General features: G+C 38.8%; 2 protein-coding genes across 2 annotated transcripts in view; one reads left to right on the top strand and one right to left on the bottom strand.

Moving 5' to 3' along the window:
- LOC127421662 (uncharacterized) overlaps positions 1-18,202 on the bottom strand; it is a 726,036-nt gene that overhangs the window by 418,121 nt on the left and 289,713 nt on the right. The gene's annotated exons all lie outside the window — the stretch shown is intronic.
- Positions 1-18,202, top strand: part of LOC127420805 (disks large-associated protein 3-like) — a 311,007-nt gene that overhangs the window by 281,247 nt on the left and 11,558 nt on the right. Inside the window, exons 4-6 of the mRNA XM_051663354.1 lie at positions 6,804-7,021; positions 7,675-7,777; positions 11,630-11,819. Coding sequence (XP_051519314.1) covers positions 6,804-7,021; positions 7,675-7,777; positions 11,630-11,819 — 511 coding nt within the window. The remainder of the gene's footprint in view (positions 1-6,803; positions 7,022-7,674; positions 7,778-11,629; positions 11,820-18,202) is intronic.

The following is an 18,202-nucleotide window of genomic DNA, read 5'->3' as shown; positions in this document are numbered from 1 at the left end:
GTGTTCACACAAACACACAATTGTGGACAGAGACACACACATATGTGGGAAAGGATACTTTATCTGACATGACAACAGGTTCAATGACGATTATTTTCTTTGGCCACATTGTGCTGAGTGTCTCCGATGCACTCTCTCACACCTCCCAAGTGTCAACATCTGGTCATGTTTCTACAGTAACAGGGTGCTCTAGCTCTAGGAGGCTACACTCCTGTAACTGACCCACAGTTGAATACCACTTATAAAATAAAGTCTACAAATTCACAGTATTCCAGTCTGAGTTCTGTTGTTTGAAAACAAACAAACAAAAAAAGGTCACAAAGCTACTCTGTAAAAAGTGGATGCATGTATTTGTTACCCTTTTTTTTTTACTTGATTTAATCCTTAAAATTACTTTAGTGTGTGTATCATTCAAAAAAAATCTGTGTTTGTGTTCCGCTGAAAAAAGAAAGTCGTAAAGGTTTGAGACATCATAATGGTAAGTAAATAATGATAGAATGATGCTTTTGCGTGGATTTTTCCTTTAAAAGGACATTGGCCCTTAAATAGCTTCAATATCCAATTAGATGTAACTTGTAATGTATCTTACCACTTTATTTAAGAGTAGCTACTACTAAAATGTGAATTACGCGTTTAAGTACAAGCTCACTTTAAGTAAATACATCTTTAAATGAGTAACTTGTACTGCAGCTTTGGAAACTAGAGTTTCAAAGTAGCTTCCATAGCACCGATAGGTGGATAGCTAATCAGTATACTCCCCACCGGTTCTAATTCATTTTTTCGTCATAAAAATCAACTAGGCCTAAGGAAACTGCATGTGGTCTAACAGTGATAGCTGAAGGCAGAGCAGTTGACTCAGCTACAATGAGTTCCTAGGGAGGAAGAAACCTAGCAGTGGGTTCCAGCTTGGTAGGGGGCTCATCGCGGAGAGCAGTTTTTTTTTATCCTATCTGAAAATGGGGATGCAGCAGATGAATCCTCTGTTACAATTCAGTTGATCTGTGCCGCAATTAGCAGGGGAGCAGGATAGGGTGGCCAGACATCCCATTTTTCCCGTGACAGTCCTGTATTTAAGCACTTTTTCTAGTGTCCTGGCTTATTCTGAAAGAATCGTGTTTTGTCCCATATTTCCCCTCTCCTAAAATTTCTCTATCGCCTATGCAGCTTTCTCAGTCACGTGAGTATTTTAATCAAAGGTAGCCAAGGATACAGCTTGTAAAACCAATAAAATCACACTGTGTTATTTGAAGTACATGACTGAATTAAACTATCCAATCACAATCCCCTATCAATAGACGTCCAGTTAGTGAACTGATTGAAAAGTCAGTTTGAAAGAGCACACAGATGAAATTGCAGCTGGTAAAATATCAAGGAAGCATGCATGCACATTTAATAAGGATCTTCAAAAATAGTTTACATTTCTATAAAAGGAGTCACAGACAGAGCCTAGTAAAGTGAGGTGTGAGATTTGTGGAGCTCGCTTTTCCATCGCCCATGGAGGCTGCACCAACATCGCGCAGCATATTCATACAAAAAAGCATGTGGATGCTGCTAAAAGTAAGTGTGCCACACCAAGTATTAGTGATTTTTTCAAAGTTCCGAATCTGTCAAGGTGCATGAAAGTGAAGGACTTTTTGCTTATCATTCTGTTGTGCATGGCCATAGATTTGAAAAGTCTTGCAGGCCAGGCTGGAGGAATCATTCATACCCTCTGACATTAAAAAGCAGTTGATGCCCGGGTTGAAGCTGGTGTCATGCGAATGGATGATTTCTTTTGTGCAGTGAAAACATTTTATTCAGCATTGGTTGATTACCTCCAAATTGGAGCTGCTCATTGGAGAACGCAGAAAAACTTGAATGGGCCCTACTGAGAGACATCTCAGAGTGGAAAGACATTCAGAGCAGCCACAAACACTTCTACTCCAGAATCCCCGCTCTCAGTTCGATTGACGAAACCACGCTCTTTGATGAGTGGGCTTGCGCAAAAAACATTGTCACTCGTCACATCGCTGAGTGGAACATGAACAAGAATGCTGTGTCTGAGAGATGGACAGACGTTTTTCGTGAGCTGGAGAGCAAGACCATCAGCTTAGTCTTAGCCAAGGACGTTGAGTTTGTTTTTTGCCTGCCTGGGACATCTGCATCTGTGGAGCGTGTGTTCTCATTAATGAATGCAGCATGGACGCTGGATAAATCTCGACTCAGTGTAACAGTCATGAAGGCAATGCTTTTCGTACATCTTAATTTTGGACTGGACTGCTCTGCATTTTATGATAAACTCTTGAAAGACAAGTGCACACTGAGAAAAATTGCTGCCAGTGAAAATTACAAGGTAACAACAGTTACAGATGCGGATGCACCCTCTAATTCGCATTGATCTGCGCCTAGGTAAGGATACTTCGATTTCATTTTTGCTGGGAGTGGGCTGTCCCGTTTTCCACAAGCAGGTATCTGGTCACCCTAGAGCAGGAGGAAGTGAAAAGTGTCAATATAATGAGAAAGAACACTGGGGGCAGTAGGGAAAAAGAAGGGTTGCAAGGGATGGGAGTGTGTTTGTAGGCATCAGTGATCTTAAAATGGTCAGAAGGGCAATGATTTGTTTGAGGACAAACAATATTACATTAATGTTGTGATATTACAGTTACATCGTTGCAGGAACTTTCTGAGTCATTCTGTGAAATGAGGCCTTTTTTAGTTTGGTAAGGTTATTTTTAAAGTAGAATTTTGATAAATTTTTAGCATTCTTTTAGACAAATTATGTTTTAAGTGTTGATTAAATTGCATTGTGCCATCCCAGGCTAAATTAATAAATTTTTATGTAATTCAGAATGGTAACAGGGTTGATGGTTTCACAGATTAATTTGACCTTGTACCAAGCCTTGTATAAGGTTGTGAAACCACATGGTGCTTCTCAGAAATGGAATTAAAAGCTGATATTTCTAACCACCTTTCAGTTATCATCTCTTTTCTGTTCAAAACATAAAACAGAAGACAAAGTAATAAAAAATAGGAGACTATAACTTGTCTTTGAGGAGTTCACTTATTAAAAATATGTTGATGTTTATTTTTAAGGATTAGTATTTAACAATGGAAATAAAAATACTTTCATTTAAACATATAGAGAGAGGGAAAATAATGACAAACCTCTAGCTTTTATTTTAGATATTTTGTTTTCATGAAAATGTGCATATTTGGTTTTATAGCAAGAAGTTGGAAACACAGGGGTTGTGATGATGAAAAGGTCAACAACATCAAAGATTTTTGTTGATGTGTTGACATTTTTTCTATATACTAATACATTAAAATACTTTTATATTAAACGTTGGCATGAGCTATTCATTGTTAAAGTATTTTTATTTATTTTTTACACAAATGCACCTATTTTGCAGAATGACCCTTCTGCATTTTTTTCCCCAGCTGTATTAAAAAAAAGAGAGCCTCTTAACATAATAGAATTCTGAGGAAATTAAAGAGAAGGGTACACGCAGACACTAAGGATTAGATGGATCGATGTTCAGCTTCTCCATGAGAAGCCAGTTTATCTCCTGATTCGAAATTATGTTTGTGTATTTGTGTATGTGGGCTTAAGTCCATATGTGTGTATTAGAAAGAGGATAAGAGAGGCGGGGCCAAGAGGAACAGAGATGGATAGAGAGATCAAGCTGCATCATCCTTTGAAAGAGATGACCTTTAAATACCCCACTGAGTGGTCAATTGATAGATAAGGCAGGACTTATTGTGTTGGCTAATTTTTGCCTACACTGTGAGGACCAAATGTTCCCACAAGGATAGAACAGCTTGAAATTATTGTGGGGACTAGGCAGTGGTCCTATACTCATAGTTTGGAGATAAAATGATAAAAGGGGACAAAAGTGTTATTTTAGGGACAGGTGGGTAAGGCTCTGTAGTAATTCTAATTAGATTTATATAAAGGAATTGAAGTCTTTATTATGTACTCATTTAAAAAACGTTATGTTCGTGTCGGTCAGCATTTGCATACATTGTGGGGACCACATGCCACCCACAAGGATAGTAAAACCTGAAATTATTTACAATGTGGGGACCAGACAAAAACGACTTAAACATAGTGTAAATGCAATGAAATTGTAAAAAATGCACACACAAAATATAAAAATAATAATAATAATAATATCATCTAATGTCTCTGAAATAGAGGGGTGAGAATGTATAAAGCAACCTTCCCTACTGTTGAGCCACGATCATATTTTCACAGCCTCTGTAGTTCACATAGGAATATTAAACCCATGAGAGTTTGCCATTGTGTAACACAGTCCCCATCATAACTCTTTACCTATGATCTCAGGTGCGCTAATTAACTTCAGACGTTTAATTTAGAAATTCAATATTCTTATCTCTTCCCTGAAAGAGCTGAATGATAAGCAAACAGAAAAGGCCTGATAAAACAGTGAGTAGCACTGCAAGTTTAAAAGGGAACATGAACATCTGCTGTCAAGAATTGACAATACTGGAGCTGTGCCTTAGCATGGATTGATAGAGTTATTGGTTCTGTTATTAAATGTCTAGCCACCTTATAGTGGCTGCATAGCCCACAATGGCTTGTAAGACAGCATCTTTGTATGTGTACAAAATATGTGAGAGAAAGCATATACAGAAAGAAAGAAAAAAAAATAGCAAAAATACACAGTGATGGTATCAGAAAAGGACAAGGCTCTGGAGAGCAGAATTCATGAAAATAAGTAATCTTGTCTCTCCTCTCCATAACCTGCTATCTCCCCACATCTGTGGTCAGTCCATGCCCCAGCCGAGGGGCAGCTCTTGAGTGTAATGACAACTATAAATGTGCAGCTGGTGCCTTTCATCCTGTCAGCCAATCAAATTTCATTTTACTCAGCTGCCCTCAGTTCAACCCTGCATTCTCCCTGGTCACCCGGCCCCTGCTCTGCAGCCAACAAGTTACAGATCTACAAAAGCTATATTTCTGATGCAGTAGCAGTGTATTTCTTCCAATTTTAGTGATCTGTTCATATACAAGTAGAAATGCCCTCCTCAGTTTCATTGGAGTGAAGAGACCATAAGATGCCCAGATATCCGTAATAAAAACCAGAACACTTCTAGTTCAGCAGTCAATATAATAACTGAAACTGATTTCAAAAATCAACCAATTAACTTGCAAACACTCCCTACTCAGTGTAGTACACACAAATATCTGGTCAGTCACCAGTTATTGCCAAATCAAGTGAATTGTTTTTAGTTGTATATGATGTAATACAGTGAAGAGGAATGCATTTTTATTAACTCTATCCCCAAACCAAAAACCCATCCCTATACCTAACCGTCAGTGGATTAAAAATGTAAACTTAGAGGGAAAATGCAACCTCTGAGTCATGCTCATCAGTGATTATGCGAATGCAATTACCTCCTAGTTTTTAACACGGAACGAGTACCTGGGTCCTTGAGGCTACTGACTCAACGTGCCATCAGTCGCACCACAGGAATAGGTAAACTAGTGTGAACTGATGCAAAGATGTGTGCTGGGAGATGCAGATTGTCCATAATTCCACAGAATAGGGTTGATGTCAAGGTACTGGAACATTTGGGAGCAACATGTCGACATCTGTGTGATCATGTTAGACACCCTCATTCTCCTCAAGCTTATGCTAGTCAACTGATGATAATGTCAGTGCAAATCCAAAGTGTTGTGTGAGCACTGACAGTTACTACACTAACTTGCTATGTTAGTACAGCTAAATGAAATTGATAATAAAATGGATCATCTAAAAAATATACATATTACATGGATCTAATTCAACAAAGTAAAGAGAAACCAAAATTGGTAGCCTAAGTAATAACAATGGTGATTGTTTTTTACAACATTTCAGTCATGACAAATCTCTGAAAGATTTAGCGTGCTACTGTGGGTATGACATATTGATAGGATATGGTCTTGGCGAACTAGATCTGCTATGCTGCTGCTGCCACTGCAGGACAAATACAGAGACTTGCTACTTCTAGAAAATACAAAGACATACTGAATTAAGCATGAGGACATGCTGCTGCTGCACAATTAGACAAAGTGCAAGACATGATGCATCGAGCATGTATAAACATACTGCTGCACAATAGACGTAACTAACAATCCCCATGTAGCAGATCAAGGGAGGTGGAGCTGGGCTGGAGGTGGGTTTCAGAGAAATAACCCTCACAGCATGCTGCAGTGAAACTGACTTGTCTGCAAAACTGAGCAATTTAAATGTTACACAAAGAGACAGACGCAAGTTGATTGGCTACCCGATTACATGTCAAAGGACCGATCAGCTTACACCATGCCAGCTTACACCATGCCACCCGATTGGCTTAACATGCCACATGAGTGGCTAACAGATAACAAGCTCAAAGAACCTATCAGCTCACGCCACATTGAGTTTGGCTGAACTTTGGTCCTATATTGTATGTTTTATTATAAAGCGATGATTGTGCCCTTGCCATCGTTCCTGATGCACGTTCTCTCTGGTCCAGTTTTCAATTCCAAAATTAGCAAGCAATGAGTAGAGGAAGACAGATAAAAATAGGACTTGAAGTTGCTATAGCGTGCAGCCCCATCTGTTGTTCAAAACAAACACCACACGATTGAGATGGTATCTTGTGGGCTCTGATGCTGCATATTTATTGATACATTAGGTGTTATTTCACTTTGTGGTGCTGTTTTGAATGCATATTCAAAAATGGGACATTTCTGATGACAGGTCCAGTTGGACAAAACAGTGATGTCTGGTCATCCTAAAAGTCCAGGCTGACATTGCAGGCATGTGTATCTCTTGCAGGTGCCCTCAGATGACTGGTGTGGTAGTGGTCCGTCTGACAGTGGTGGAGAGATTCCCTGCAGACGTATGCGCAGTGGCAGTTACATCAAGGCCATGGGGGACGATGACAGTGCCGACTCGGACACCAGTCCCAAAGCCTCGCCCAAATCAGCCCTCATCGCCCAGAGAGAAGCCTTCCGTCGCTCTCTTAGCATGGACCAGCGCTCCTCCACATCCAAGTCAGTTGTCATATGCTTTGTTTTTATTTTAGGTTTTGGTGACCGTTGTGTGTCAATGTTTCAAGATGTAGGCCAGAAACATACTCTACATATATATACAAACACAGATGATTCACCAGTACATTGCAAGCGTACAGTCCCATTGTAGTAATTTACTATAACATGCATTCCTGCATTACTGGTGTGGTAGCATACCTCAGTAATCAGTTGAGCGAAAGAGTTACCTTCAAATGTCTGTGCCATCAAAATGGATGTGTAAGTACAGTATTTTAGCAAAAAGCATGTAGACAGTTTAACTAACTATAGCTTACTTGCTCAGCAAGATTCTCAAGTTTCTATTTGCTGCTCCGTCATGGCAGCAGTTGACCTAAAAGAGAACAATGACCATAGAAGAAGAAAATTTAATGAATGCCCACTATAGCGCCCCTCATGGCAACTCTGAGAATGAAACTGAGAATGAGTTCCGCTCTTACACATTTCAGAACACAACAACACATGAAAATCTATTTTAGGTAACTAGAAGAGTTTGCACTCACATACTTATGTCGAGTATGTTTCAGGCATTACAATATTTAATGTCTGTGTGCTTTGTTTAATCGAATCAAGCAGTTCTGATGCCAGCTGATGACTTAAAAGAGTACATTTCTCCTTAGGTACTCCTGTAAACAATGTACAGACGCTTACCCGAACAGCCGTACAACTCCGAAAGGCCAAACCCGCTCGCGCAGCTACACACGTTCTCTGACCAGCTCTCAGGTATAACGCATTCACACTGCCTGAGTCCTGACGAAAGTCATCATTACTCTAGCTTACACTGTGAATTCTTGCTGATATTCTGCATACACTTTGAAATTGTTTTGTCAGGTATCCCAAAAAATGCTGCATGTGGTAGTATCTGAATTAACTGCTTTTATTCAAGTCAAAAATAGCATTTAATATTTGAATTATTTAAAATATTGACTGAATTAACCTGACTAAATTAGTTTAGGTTAGCAAAAATCATTTTAAAGGTTAGATCAAGTAGAAACAGATACTTATAAGGTAACAATTGCATGTTACCAGTTTTTACAGTGTTTTGTTCATGTCATATTTGCAAGTTATTTAAAGTCTAAGCTATTTGTGCATATAATTTTCCCTTCAGCGATCATAAATTGGTCACATTTTAGACAGTTTAATGCTGCTCAGAGCAGGCATAAATGCATTTACAAAGCAGTTTCAAACACATAAATAATGTTATGAGATGAACATTTAAAATATAAAATAATGAATATAGTGTGAAATTAATGAAATATAAAGTTATACTTTTATTATGAAACAAAATTATGAAATAAATGCTCTATCATGACAACAACAAAGTTTAAGGCTGCTCTGATGCTGCATTTCATTTACACCGAATTTAAGCAGCATCAGAACTGCCTTTGATTCTAGTTGCTGAGGTGTGTCAGAGCAGGCTTAATTTAGTCTGGCTTTTGCATATTTACACCAAATTTTGAGCAGTCTCAGAGCAGACTTAACTCTGCTGTGTAAACACGCCTAAAATAACTATGCAAGTACATTACAGTCTCCACATAGTAGGGGTCGACCGATATTTTTTTGTTTTGTTTGTTTTTTTCAGGGCTGATACCAATTATTAGGAATCACCGAGACCGATAACCAATATTTGGTGCCGATATACATTTGCAGTAAAAATTTACATTTTAGTGTCAAAATTTACACTAACTCAAACACAAAATGTCCAGTGAACATGTTTTTAATGAAATACTGCAAAACTGAACATTTCAATATTATCTTTTGAAAAATACTGGAAAACAACATATCAGCATTATTGTTTTTCAAAAATAAAGTGGAGGGAGCTCCTAGCAGCATTTCTTTTGAACTGAAATGTTAAATTTATAAAAATAATGAACTGAAAAACTCATAACAGAATGTTATGTATTAACATGTGATAACAGATGAGAATCAACGTTATTTGAGTTGACACTCGTTTGGTCAAGTGCAAAAAGGGAAACGGGATTTTATTCACAACAGAGGTGAAAGATTTAACGCTAGCAAAGTTGACGTTACGTTTGCTAAACCTCCTAATGTTGGTTAGTTAGCTACCACCATCAATGCCATCATTAGCTTTAACATGTAAAAACAGCAACTCATATGGGCCAGTACTCTGTTAAATCAATCCTTATCTCTGCTGCCCATCTATACTGCTGCTCACTGTTTTCTCCGTTATGGTCTGCTGTCTTTAAAATTACCGTGTCTGCAGCTCTACTATGCGGTGCGTCATGTTGCGATGCGTGTGGAGTGCGAAAGGGCATTAATAAATCGTGTTTGGTGCAAGAGTTTTCAAAGATATAGCGCTGAAAGATCAGTGCCCTCTACACCCTGGAGCACTTGCAGTGTACACAGCTCTGTTGTTTTGTCACGCTGCTGACATGGGGCAACCACTGTCATGATGGTCCGGATGGAACAAATTCAGCGCTAATTGGTGACCGCTAGCATTGAGTATTGTGATGTTTATTGCAACTTCATTATCTGCATTCTTACCTTTGAAAACAACTCGTCCTCTCTGATGCATCTTTCTCTCGCTGCTTTCCTCTTTCCCACCTCTCCCCCACAAATACGGAGTACAGTGTTGATTGGCCAGTTACTAGTGACATACACTATATTGCCAAAAGTATTCGCTCACCCATCCAAATAAATGAATTCAGGTGTTCCAATCACTTCCATGGCCACAGGTGTATAAAATGAAGCACCTAGGCATGCAGACTGCTTCTACAAACATTTGTGAAAGAATGGGCCGCTCTCAGGAGCTCAGTGAATTCCAGCGTGGTACTGTGATAGGATGCCACCTGTGCAACAAGTCCAGTCGTGAAATTTCCTCACTACTAAATATTCCACAGTCAACTGTCAGTGGTATTATAACAAAGTGGAAGCGATTGGGAATGACAGCAACTCAGCCACGAAGTGGTAGGCCACGTAAAATGACAGAGCGGGGTCAGCGGATGCTGAGGCGCATAGTGCGCAACTTTCTGCAGAGTCAATCGCTACAGACCTCCAAAGTTCATGTGGCCTTCAGATTAGCTCAAGAACAGTGCGTAGAGAGCTTCATGGAATGGGTTTCCATGGCCGAGCAGCTGCATCCAAGCCATACATCACCAAGTGCAATGCAAAGCGTCGGATGCAGTGGTGTAAAGCACGCCGCCACTGGACTCTAGAGCAGTGGAGACGCGTTCTCTGGAGTGATGAATCACGCTTCTCCATCTGGCAATCTGATGGACGAGTCTGGGTTTGGCGGTTGCCAGGAGAACGGTACTTGTCTGACTGCATTGTGCCAACTGTGAAGTTTGGTGGAGGAGGGATTATGGTGTGGGGTTGTTTTTCAGGAGCTGGGCTTGGCCCCTTAGTTCCAGTGAAAGGAACTCTGAATGCTTCAGCATACCAAGAGATTTTGGACAATTCCATGCTCCCAACTTTGTGGGAACAGTTTGGGGATGGCCCCTTCCTGTTCCAACATGACTGCACACCAGTGCACAAAGCAAGGTCCATAAAGACATGGATGAGCGAGTTTGGTGTGGAAGAACTTGACTGGCCTGCACAGAGTCCTGACCTCAACCCGATAGAGCACCTTTGGGATGAATTTGAGCGAAGACTGTGAGCCAGGCCTTCTCGTCCAACATCAGTGTCTGACCTCACAAATGCGCTTCTGGAAGAATGGTCAAAAATTCCCATAAACACACTCCTAAACCTTGTGGAAAGCCTTCCCAGAATAGTTGAAGCTGTTATAGCTGCAAAGGGTGGGCCGACGTCATATTAAACCCTATGGATTAAGAATGGGATGTCACTTAAGTTCATATGCGTCTAAAGGCAGGTGAGCGAATACTTTTGGCAATATAGTGTATAACCAATCCGATAATACTGTGTGCAGGACATTGAGCCAGACTACAAGCAGTAACCTTTCAGAGAGAGGCGGTCACTGGCGGTGGCATCAGAGCCAATGGCACGCATTTTAAAATTTATCGGCAATCAGATCAGACAAAATAACGATTCCGATAATTAGAAAAAGTATGAATATCGGATCCGATTATCGGCCAGGCCCCTACCACATAGTACATGTTTCTATAATGGATTACAATAGTAATAGCATAATAGCAATAACAACATTTGTTGTATCTGTGCTGATTTGTGGGAGAATCTGTGGAATGGATCCACAGATTCCCATTTTGTTCCAATATTGAAGAGCTTTCTGCTGAGTTCTTGTTGTTCCTGTAGCTTAACTAGCAGGGCATGGCATAAGCAATACCAGGATCATGGGTTCAATTCCCAGGGAACACACATACTGATAAAATGCATACATGTAATTCACTGTAAGTCGCTTTGGATAAATGTGTCTGTCAAATGCATAAATGTGAGTTCTGCAGGTGCAGATTCCTTGTGGGCCAAATTCAGTAATACATATATAATGCCAGAACACTGTAATGTTTTATTTAGTTCAAGGAAATTTTATATATATATATATATATATATTTTTTTTTACTGTTACATAAACAAGTCTGGCTTATTTCTGCCTATGTGGACCGTGATTTAAAAAGCCAGCTGTGTGTGTTTGTGCTCTAGCTGGGAGATACTCTGAACCTGTTTGGAGAGATGGAATCACAGGCTGTCGAGGCGCTAGATCTACCCGGATGCTTCCGTACCCGCAGTCACAGCTACGTACGGGCCATCCAAGCCGGTTGCTCCCAGGATGATGACTGTCTGTCTGTGTTCTCCATGTCTGGCCCACAGGGGAGTGTGAAGGGTGAAGCAGGTGATGAGTCATCAGCATGTGTTTATGTGTGTGTGAGAGTCTGGTGTGTGGGTTTACCTACTAGTCTCTATGCTGTCACAGGGATTAGATTAGTGACTTAATGAGTTTCTGGATCAGCCTCATAGGGATAGCTGGGGAAAAATAACTTCAGCTAAGGGATTTAGATAAAAACTGCTTCCTCTATATCTGTTCTCTCTCAGTATATGAAGACTGTAAACAAATATTATGTTGTGAACACTAAAATGCACAAATTCCCATGAGACCGTCTCCCCGTCTGACCCTTATATTGTAGTCAACATAGTGTTGGTAATGGCACTCTGTAGGCCAACTGGTAGAGCATTACACTGGCAACTACAAGTTCATGGGTTTAATTACCAGGAAACACACATACTGATAGAATATATACTTTAAATGCAAAGTAAATAACTTTTGATGAAGTGTCTGCTCAGTGCATATCTCTCTTTGTGTGCATGTGTGTCTGTGTGTGTATCATGCAGATGGCTTTCTGTCTTTTTTCCACCGTCTCTTATTCTCTCGTTTAGAGAAGAAAATCTCACAGGAGATTTATTAAAGCTCTTGCGAAGTGTCAAAAGCATCCATCTGCAGCTTCCCAAGGCAACACTCACGGCACACACCGTCTGAGTGTCTTTAAGAGAGAGGGATGAGGAGAGGAGAAGAGAGATGGAAGGAGGGCTTATGCATGCTTTTTTAAAACTCCTTTAATCTTAGAGTGTGTCCCAAAGAATTTTGTGTCTCCGCTCTCAAGAGCTTGTGAGTGAGTGTGTGTGTGTAGGTGGGTGTTATTTAAGCTATAAGGATGTTTCTAAAGCTTTTTTGTATGATAATAGTCGGGTGGGGATTCCAAGCTATAATCTATACAGTACATGTAGTTCATGCTTCTATGTTCTCTTTATGAAACTACATTTGCATATATTTACAGATTCTCACTATTTCTCTTAATTATTTTAAAGTTTACAGTTCTCAGTGATATCTCACTCATATTTGTTATATTGTACAGTAAATTAAACGTTTAGCATGATACTTTTATAATACCAATAAAAGAATATGTAAAGTGGCCCCAAAAAGTATTTGGCCCCAAAAATGTATTTTAATGTAAAACAAACTATGATACAAAGTGGCCATTATTAAAAATAAAATAAAAATATTAATTTATAAAGCAAATAATTTTACAAAAAGAAGTTAATTATAAAGATATACAGTAGTGTTCAAATGTAAGATAAAGAATTCAGACACCTTCTGGAAAAGCATATCATAATATGTCAATGTTATTAACTAAACATGTAGCTACTCTTATAGGACACCTGTGTGAACTTAAGGGGGATTTAAAATTCATTTTAAATTACTTGGAGGCCAGTTAGTTAAAAGTAAAAATAAATAAATAAATAAATAAAAAATGTAAAATGAAGGTCATTCTGAGAAAAGGTTTAACATTATTTGTTTGCAGTTGTGACTTGGTTTTATATTTTGTTATCTAATGTAATGAAATTCATACATTATAGGTGTGGCTTAAAAGTCCAAATAGTAGAGCTGGGGTACTCGAGTCCAATTTTATTGTACTTGGACTTGTCACGGACTCGGATGCCTTTTTACTCGGACTCGAGCCTTTCAGACTTGAGGTTTTGGCTGAGTCCATGGCATTTGTGATGCAATGAAAACAAACAAACAAACAACAAAAAATAATGTAACATAGGGTGACCATACATCCTCTTTTCTCCAGACATGTCCTCTTTTTCAGATCTGAAAAAAGCATCCGGCCAGGATTTCAAAATTGCCTCAAAATGACAGGGATTTGGTTTGTCTACATATTGATGTGCTCTCTACAGTTAGTACTATCATACATTCTGTGTGTTTGATACTGCGCATCAGTTTTCATGTGTATAGGTGCATCTCAATAAATTAGAATGTCGTGGAAAAGTTCATTTATTTCAGTAATTCAACTCAAATTGTGAAACTTGTGTATTAAATAAATTCAATGCACACAGACTGAAGTAGTTTAAGTCTTTGGTTCTTTTAATTGTGATGATTTTGGCTCACATTCAACAAAAACCCACCAATTCACTATCTCAAAAAATTAGAATACATCATAAGACCAATAAAAAAAACATTTTTAGTGAATTGTTGGCCTTCTGGAAAGTATGTTCATTTACTATATATGTACTCAATACTTGGTAGGGGCTCCTTTTGCTTTAATTACTGCCTCAATTTGGCGTGGCATGGAGGTGATCAGTTTGTGGCACTGCTGAGGTGGTATGGAAGCCCAGGTTTCTTTGACAGTGGCCTTCAGCTCATCTGCATTTTTTGGTCTCTTGTTTCTCATTTTCCTCTTGACAATACCCCATAGATTCTCTATGGGGTTCAGGTCTGGTGAGTTTGCTGGCCAGTCAAGCACACCAACACCATGGTCATTTAACCAACTTTTAGTGCTTTTGGCAGTGTGGGCAGGTGCCAAATCCTGCTGGAAAATGAAATCAGCATCTTTAAAAAGCTGGTCAGCAGAAGGAAGCCTGAAGTGCTCCAAAATTTCTTGGTAAACGGGTGCAGTGACTTTGCTTTTCAAAAAACACAATGGACCAACACCAGCAGATGACATTGCACCTCAAATCATCACAGACTGTGGAAACTTAACACTGGACTTCAAGCAACTTGGGCTATGAGCTTCTCCACCCTTCCTCCAGACTCTAGGACCTTGGTTTCCAAATGAAATACAAAACTTGCTCTCATCTGAAAAGAGGACTTTGGAACACTGGGCAACAGTCCAGTTCTTCTTCTCCTTAGCCCAGGTAAGACGCCTCTGACGTTGTCTGTGGTTCAGGAGTGGCTTAACAAGAGGAATACGACAACTGTAGCCAAATTCCTTGACATGTCTGTGTGTGGTGGCTCTTGATGCCTTGACCCCAGCCTCAGTCCATTCCTTGTGAAGGTCACCCAAATTCTTGAATCGATTTTGCTTGACAATCATAAGGCTGCGGTTCTCTCGGTTGGTTATACATCTTTTTCTTCCACACTTTTTCCTTCCACTCAACTTTCTGTTAACATGCTTGGATACAGCACTCTGTGAACAGCCAGCTTCTTTGGCAATGAATGTTTGTGGCTTACCCTCCTTGTGAAGGGTGTCAATGATTGTCTTCTGGACAACTGTCAGATCAGCAGTCTTCCCCATGATTGTGTAGCCTAGTGAACCAAACTAAGAGACCATTTTGAAGGCTCAGGAAAACTTTGCAGGTGTTTTGAGTTGATTAGCTGATTGGCATGTCACCATATTCTAATTTTTTGAGATAGTGAATTGGTGGGTTTTTGTTAAATGTGAGCCAAAATCATCACGATTAAAAGAACCAAAGACTTAAAGACCAAAGACTTAAACTACTTCAGTCTGTGTGCACTGAATTGATTTAATACACGAGTTTCACAATTTGAGTTGAATTACTGAAATAAATGAACTTTTCCACGACATTCTAATTTATTGAGATGCACCTGTATATGTCCTTACGTGTGATTATTCTGGCTGAGAGCAGCAGCGTGCACTCTTTCAAAGTACTTTTTTAGCTCTTTCGCCCGTGCGCCCATGCTGTATGTGTGTCCAGGAAAGAGATCGCCATTCGCTCATCCAGAAATATCAATAACATAAGTACATTTTAAAAAGTATGTTCCCCAACTCTGCAAATTATTAAATAGAACGTGTTTTATCAGACTCACGCTTACTACGCAGTCATTTCTAACTGAAAATGTAGACTATATCGAGACAAAATCAAATTTACTACATATCAGGGACATTTCAAATATGACGGATGAAATAGACCATGATGGAAATTTTGCAACTCAGTCTGTCACATATTTGTCGTGCAACCTCTGTGTGTTACCTGTAAAGCTGGCACTTGCGTTTCAATGGCAAAAAAGTCAGAAAATACAATGAAAAACACAAGTGAGGGGAGTAGTCTCTATTCACCTATTATCCATACTAAATATAATGTGAAAGAACGAAACGTCAGCCCAAGGTGAGCCCAAAACTCTTGACTTTAGGGAAGTAGGCTACACCTAGACACAGCAGGAGGACTGAAAATTGTGAAGTGTAGTACTGTAGTATATAAATATTTTTTTTTAAGGTATCTGATCCCTTCTGTTTTTATTTTGTGTTGTTATATTTAATTTTATGGGCATTATTCAATGTTTTAATATTACCATATTAAATATATTTAAATAAATACATTAAATGTATTTCACCCATAATGTTAGATAAAATTAAACTAAATTGAATGGACAAATTGAAAATGAAGTAGAAATAAAAACTATATTAAAATTTGAAATAATAATAACTCTGGTTGTAATGACTAACACAGCTTTCCCTTTCTTTAGTGTTGAGTGGAGGGGAAAAAGTCTTCAGAATGCAATAAGAATTGTGTTGAAGGACAGTTTTGTTTTCATACACCTAAAGCATATGCTTTCATTCTAAAACCACTTTGAAATTTGTTCATCAGGATACTAATCATTTGTTTTTTGCATTTATATTGACAAATAGTTTTTCTTAGTTGTTAAAATAAGCTTAAAATATTGATGTTGAGTTTACGGTTACAATTTTAATCCAGATTCTTGAACAGATTCATTTGGACTCGACTCAGACTCGGCCTGATATGGACTCAGTCTTGAGTCCGACTCAGCCCCTTTTGGACTCAAGACTCGACTCAGACTCGATTGTTTAAAGACTCGGACTTGACTCGGACTTGACTAAGGTGGACTCGAATCCAACACTACCAAATAGTTTTGGCAAATGCTATTTGCACCCTGGTGCAAATAATGGTATATGCTATTTACACCCCAGTGCAAATAGTGGCAGATGCTATTTACACCCCAGTGCAAATAGTGGCAGATACTATTTGCACCCATATTTAAATACAAACATACAGTATGGACATCACTGCAGTGTGTTTATTGTGTTTATTTAGAGTCCCACAGACACACTATATTAACCCCTACCCTTAAAACTAACCCTAACCTTACCTTAGAATAAATAACCTTGGTTTTACTACAGTAACCAGTTTCACCATGGTAATTTGTTTTAAATTTACAGTAACCTAATAAATCATGCTTACTTACTATATTAACAACACATTACTGTAGTATCACCATGGTTAATTGCATTAAAACTACGGTTTCTGCAAAAAAAAACAAAAAAAAAACATGGTTACAACAATATTACTATACAGTGATGCAATGTACACACAAGCGATGCCGAGCTGCGGGAACGGGTGTGATCGACAGACCCCACCTCCAGATCAATCCTGCACTCCTCGACATTCACCGTGACCAAATCACTGCGATAAAATCAACATTTATATTAATTTTTATCTATTATTTTAAGTAGTATTAAAGGAAATATTAAGAGTGGAAACAGGAAATTGGATGGGAAAAAGAGTGGGACAAAAGGCTGAATCGAATCGGGATCACCAGGTTTACACTGCACATTCACACACCGTCTTTACACCCCATGCCACTGCAGCGACACCTGTTGTCTAGTCTGTCATATATTTCTCAAGTTCCACTAGACTATTGGGGTGCAAATAGCTGCACTGTGTGGCAGATGCTATTTACACCGGGGTGCAAATAGTCACTTCGAATACTTTTTGGGGCCCATCTAGAAAAATGGGCTATAGTACTTGAACCCTCTGCAGTGCTCAACGTGAAAAATGTTATCTGCTGGCCCAGTCGGGACAGTGGTTCAGATTTTTACTTGCCTGGAAAACCTTTACACTGGCCTCACCCCTAAAAAAAATATTTTATTTATATATTTTTGTTTGTATATGTTCCAGGAATAATATGTACGGTACATATTTCATTAAATGTTATGTTTTCTTTGCAATAAAGTACCTTTGCTGGAAAATGATGCAATACGTTGCAAAACAATATTGATTTAGTTTTTTTCAACCAATTTTTACTGATGCCAAGACTACCACAAATCATTCTCACAATATTGACAAAACCTCAATTATGTTAGCCAGCTAGATAATGTTACCTTTATTATAAGTTTAAATCGGCAGAATTCGCAACAATAATGTTCAATATATTACAGATATCCAAATGTTTAAGTTGCAAGGCATTAAAACACATTTACATAAGATTAATGATTGTAACATTTAGCAACAAGGAAATGCAGTACTGGCCAGCAGGGCATCTTTATTGTTGACCCCTGCCTCTGGCAGGTAATGTAATGTTGAAAGCTCATGTATCCTCACTTTATAATTAAAGCTAAAGATTTACCTTCTTCAGCACAGATCTAAGTTAACTCCAACAGAGAGTTTGTTTTGTTCTGTCTGAGTTTGTTTCAAGGGTGAACAGCCTTTCTTCTTTCAAATGAATTACATTATTGAAAA

The sequence above is a fragment of the Myxocyprinus asiaticus genome, chromosome 30 (genome assembly GCF_019703515.2).
Source record: "Myxocyprinus asiaticus isolate MX2 ecotype Aquarium Trade chromosome 30, UBuf_Myxa_2, whole genome shotgun sequence".
Classification (NCBI taxonomy): Eukaryota; Metazoa; Chordata; class Actinopteri; order Cypriniformes; family Catostomidae; genus Myxocyprinus; species Myxocyprinus asiaticus.
The sequence above is the reverse complement of the archived record's forward strand: the minus strand, read 5'-3'. Positions and strand labels throughout refer to the sequence as shown.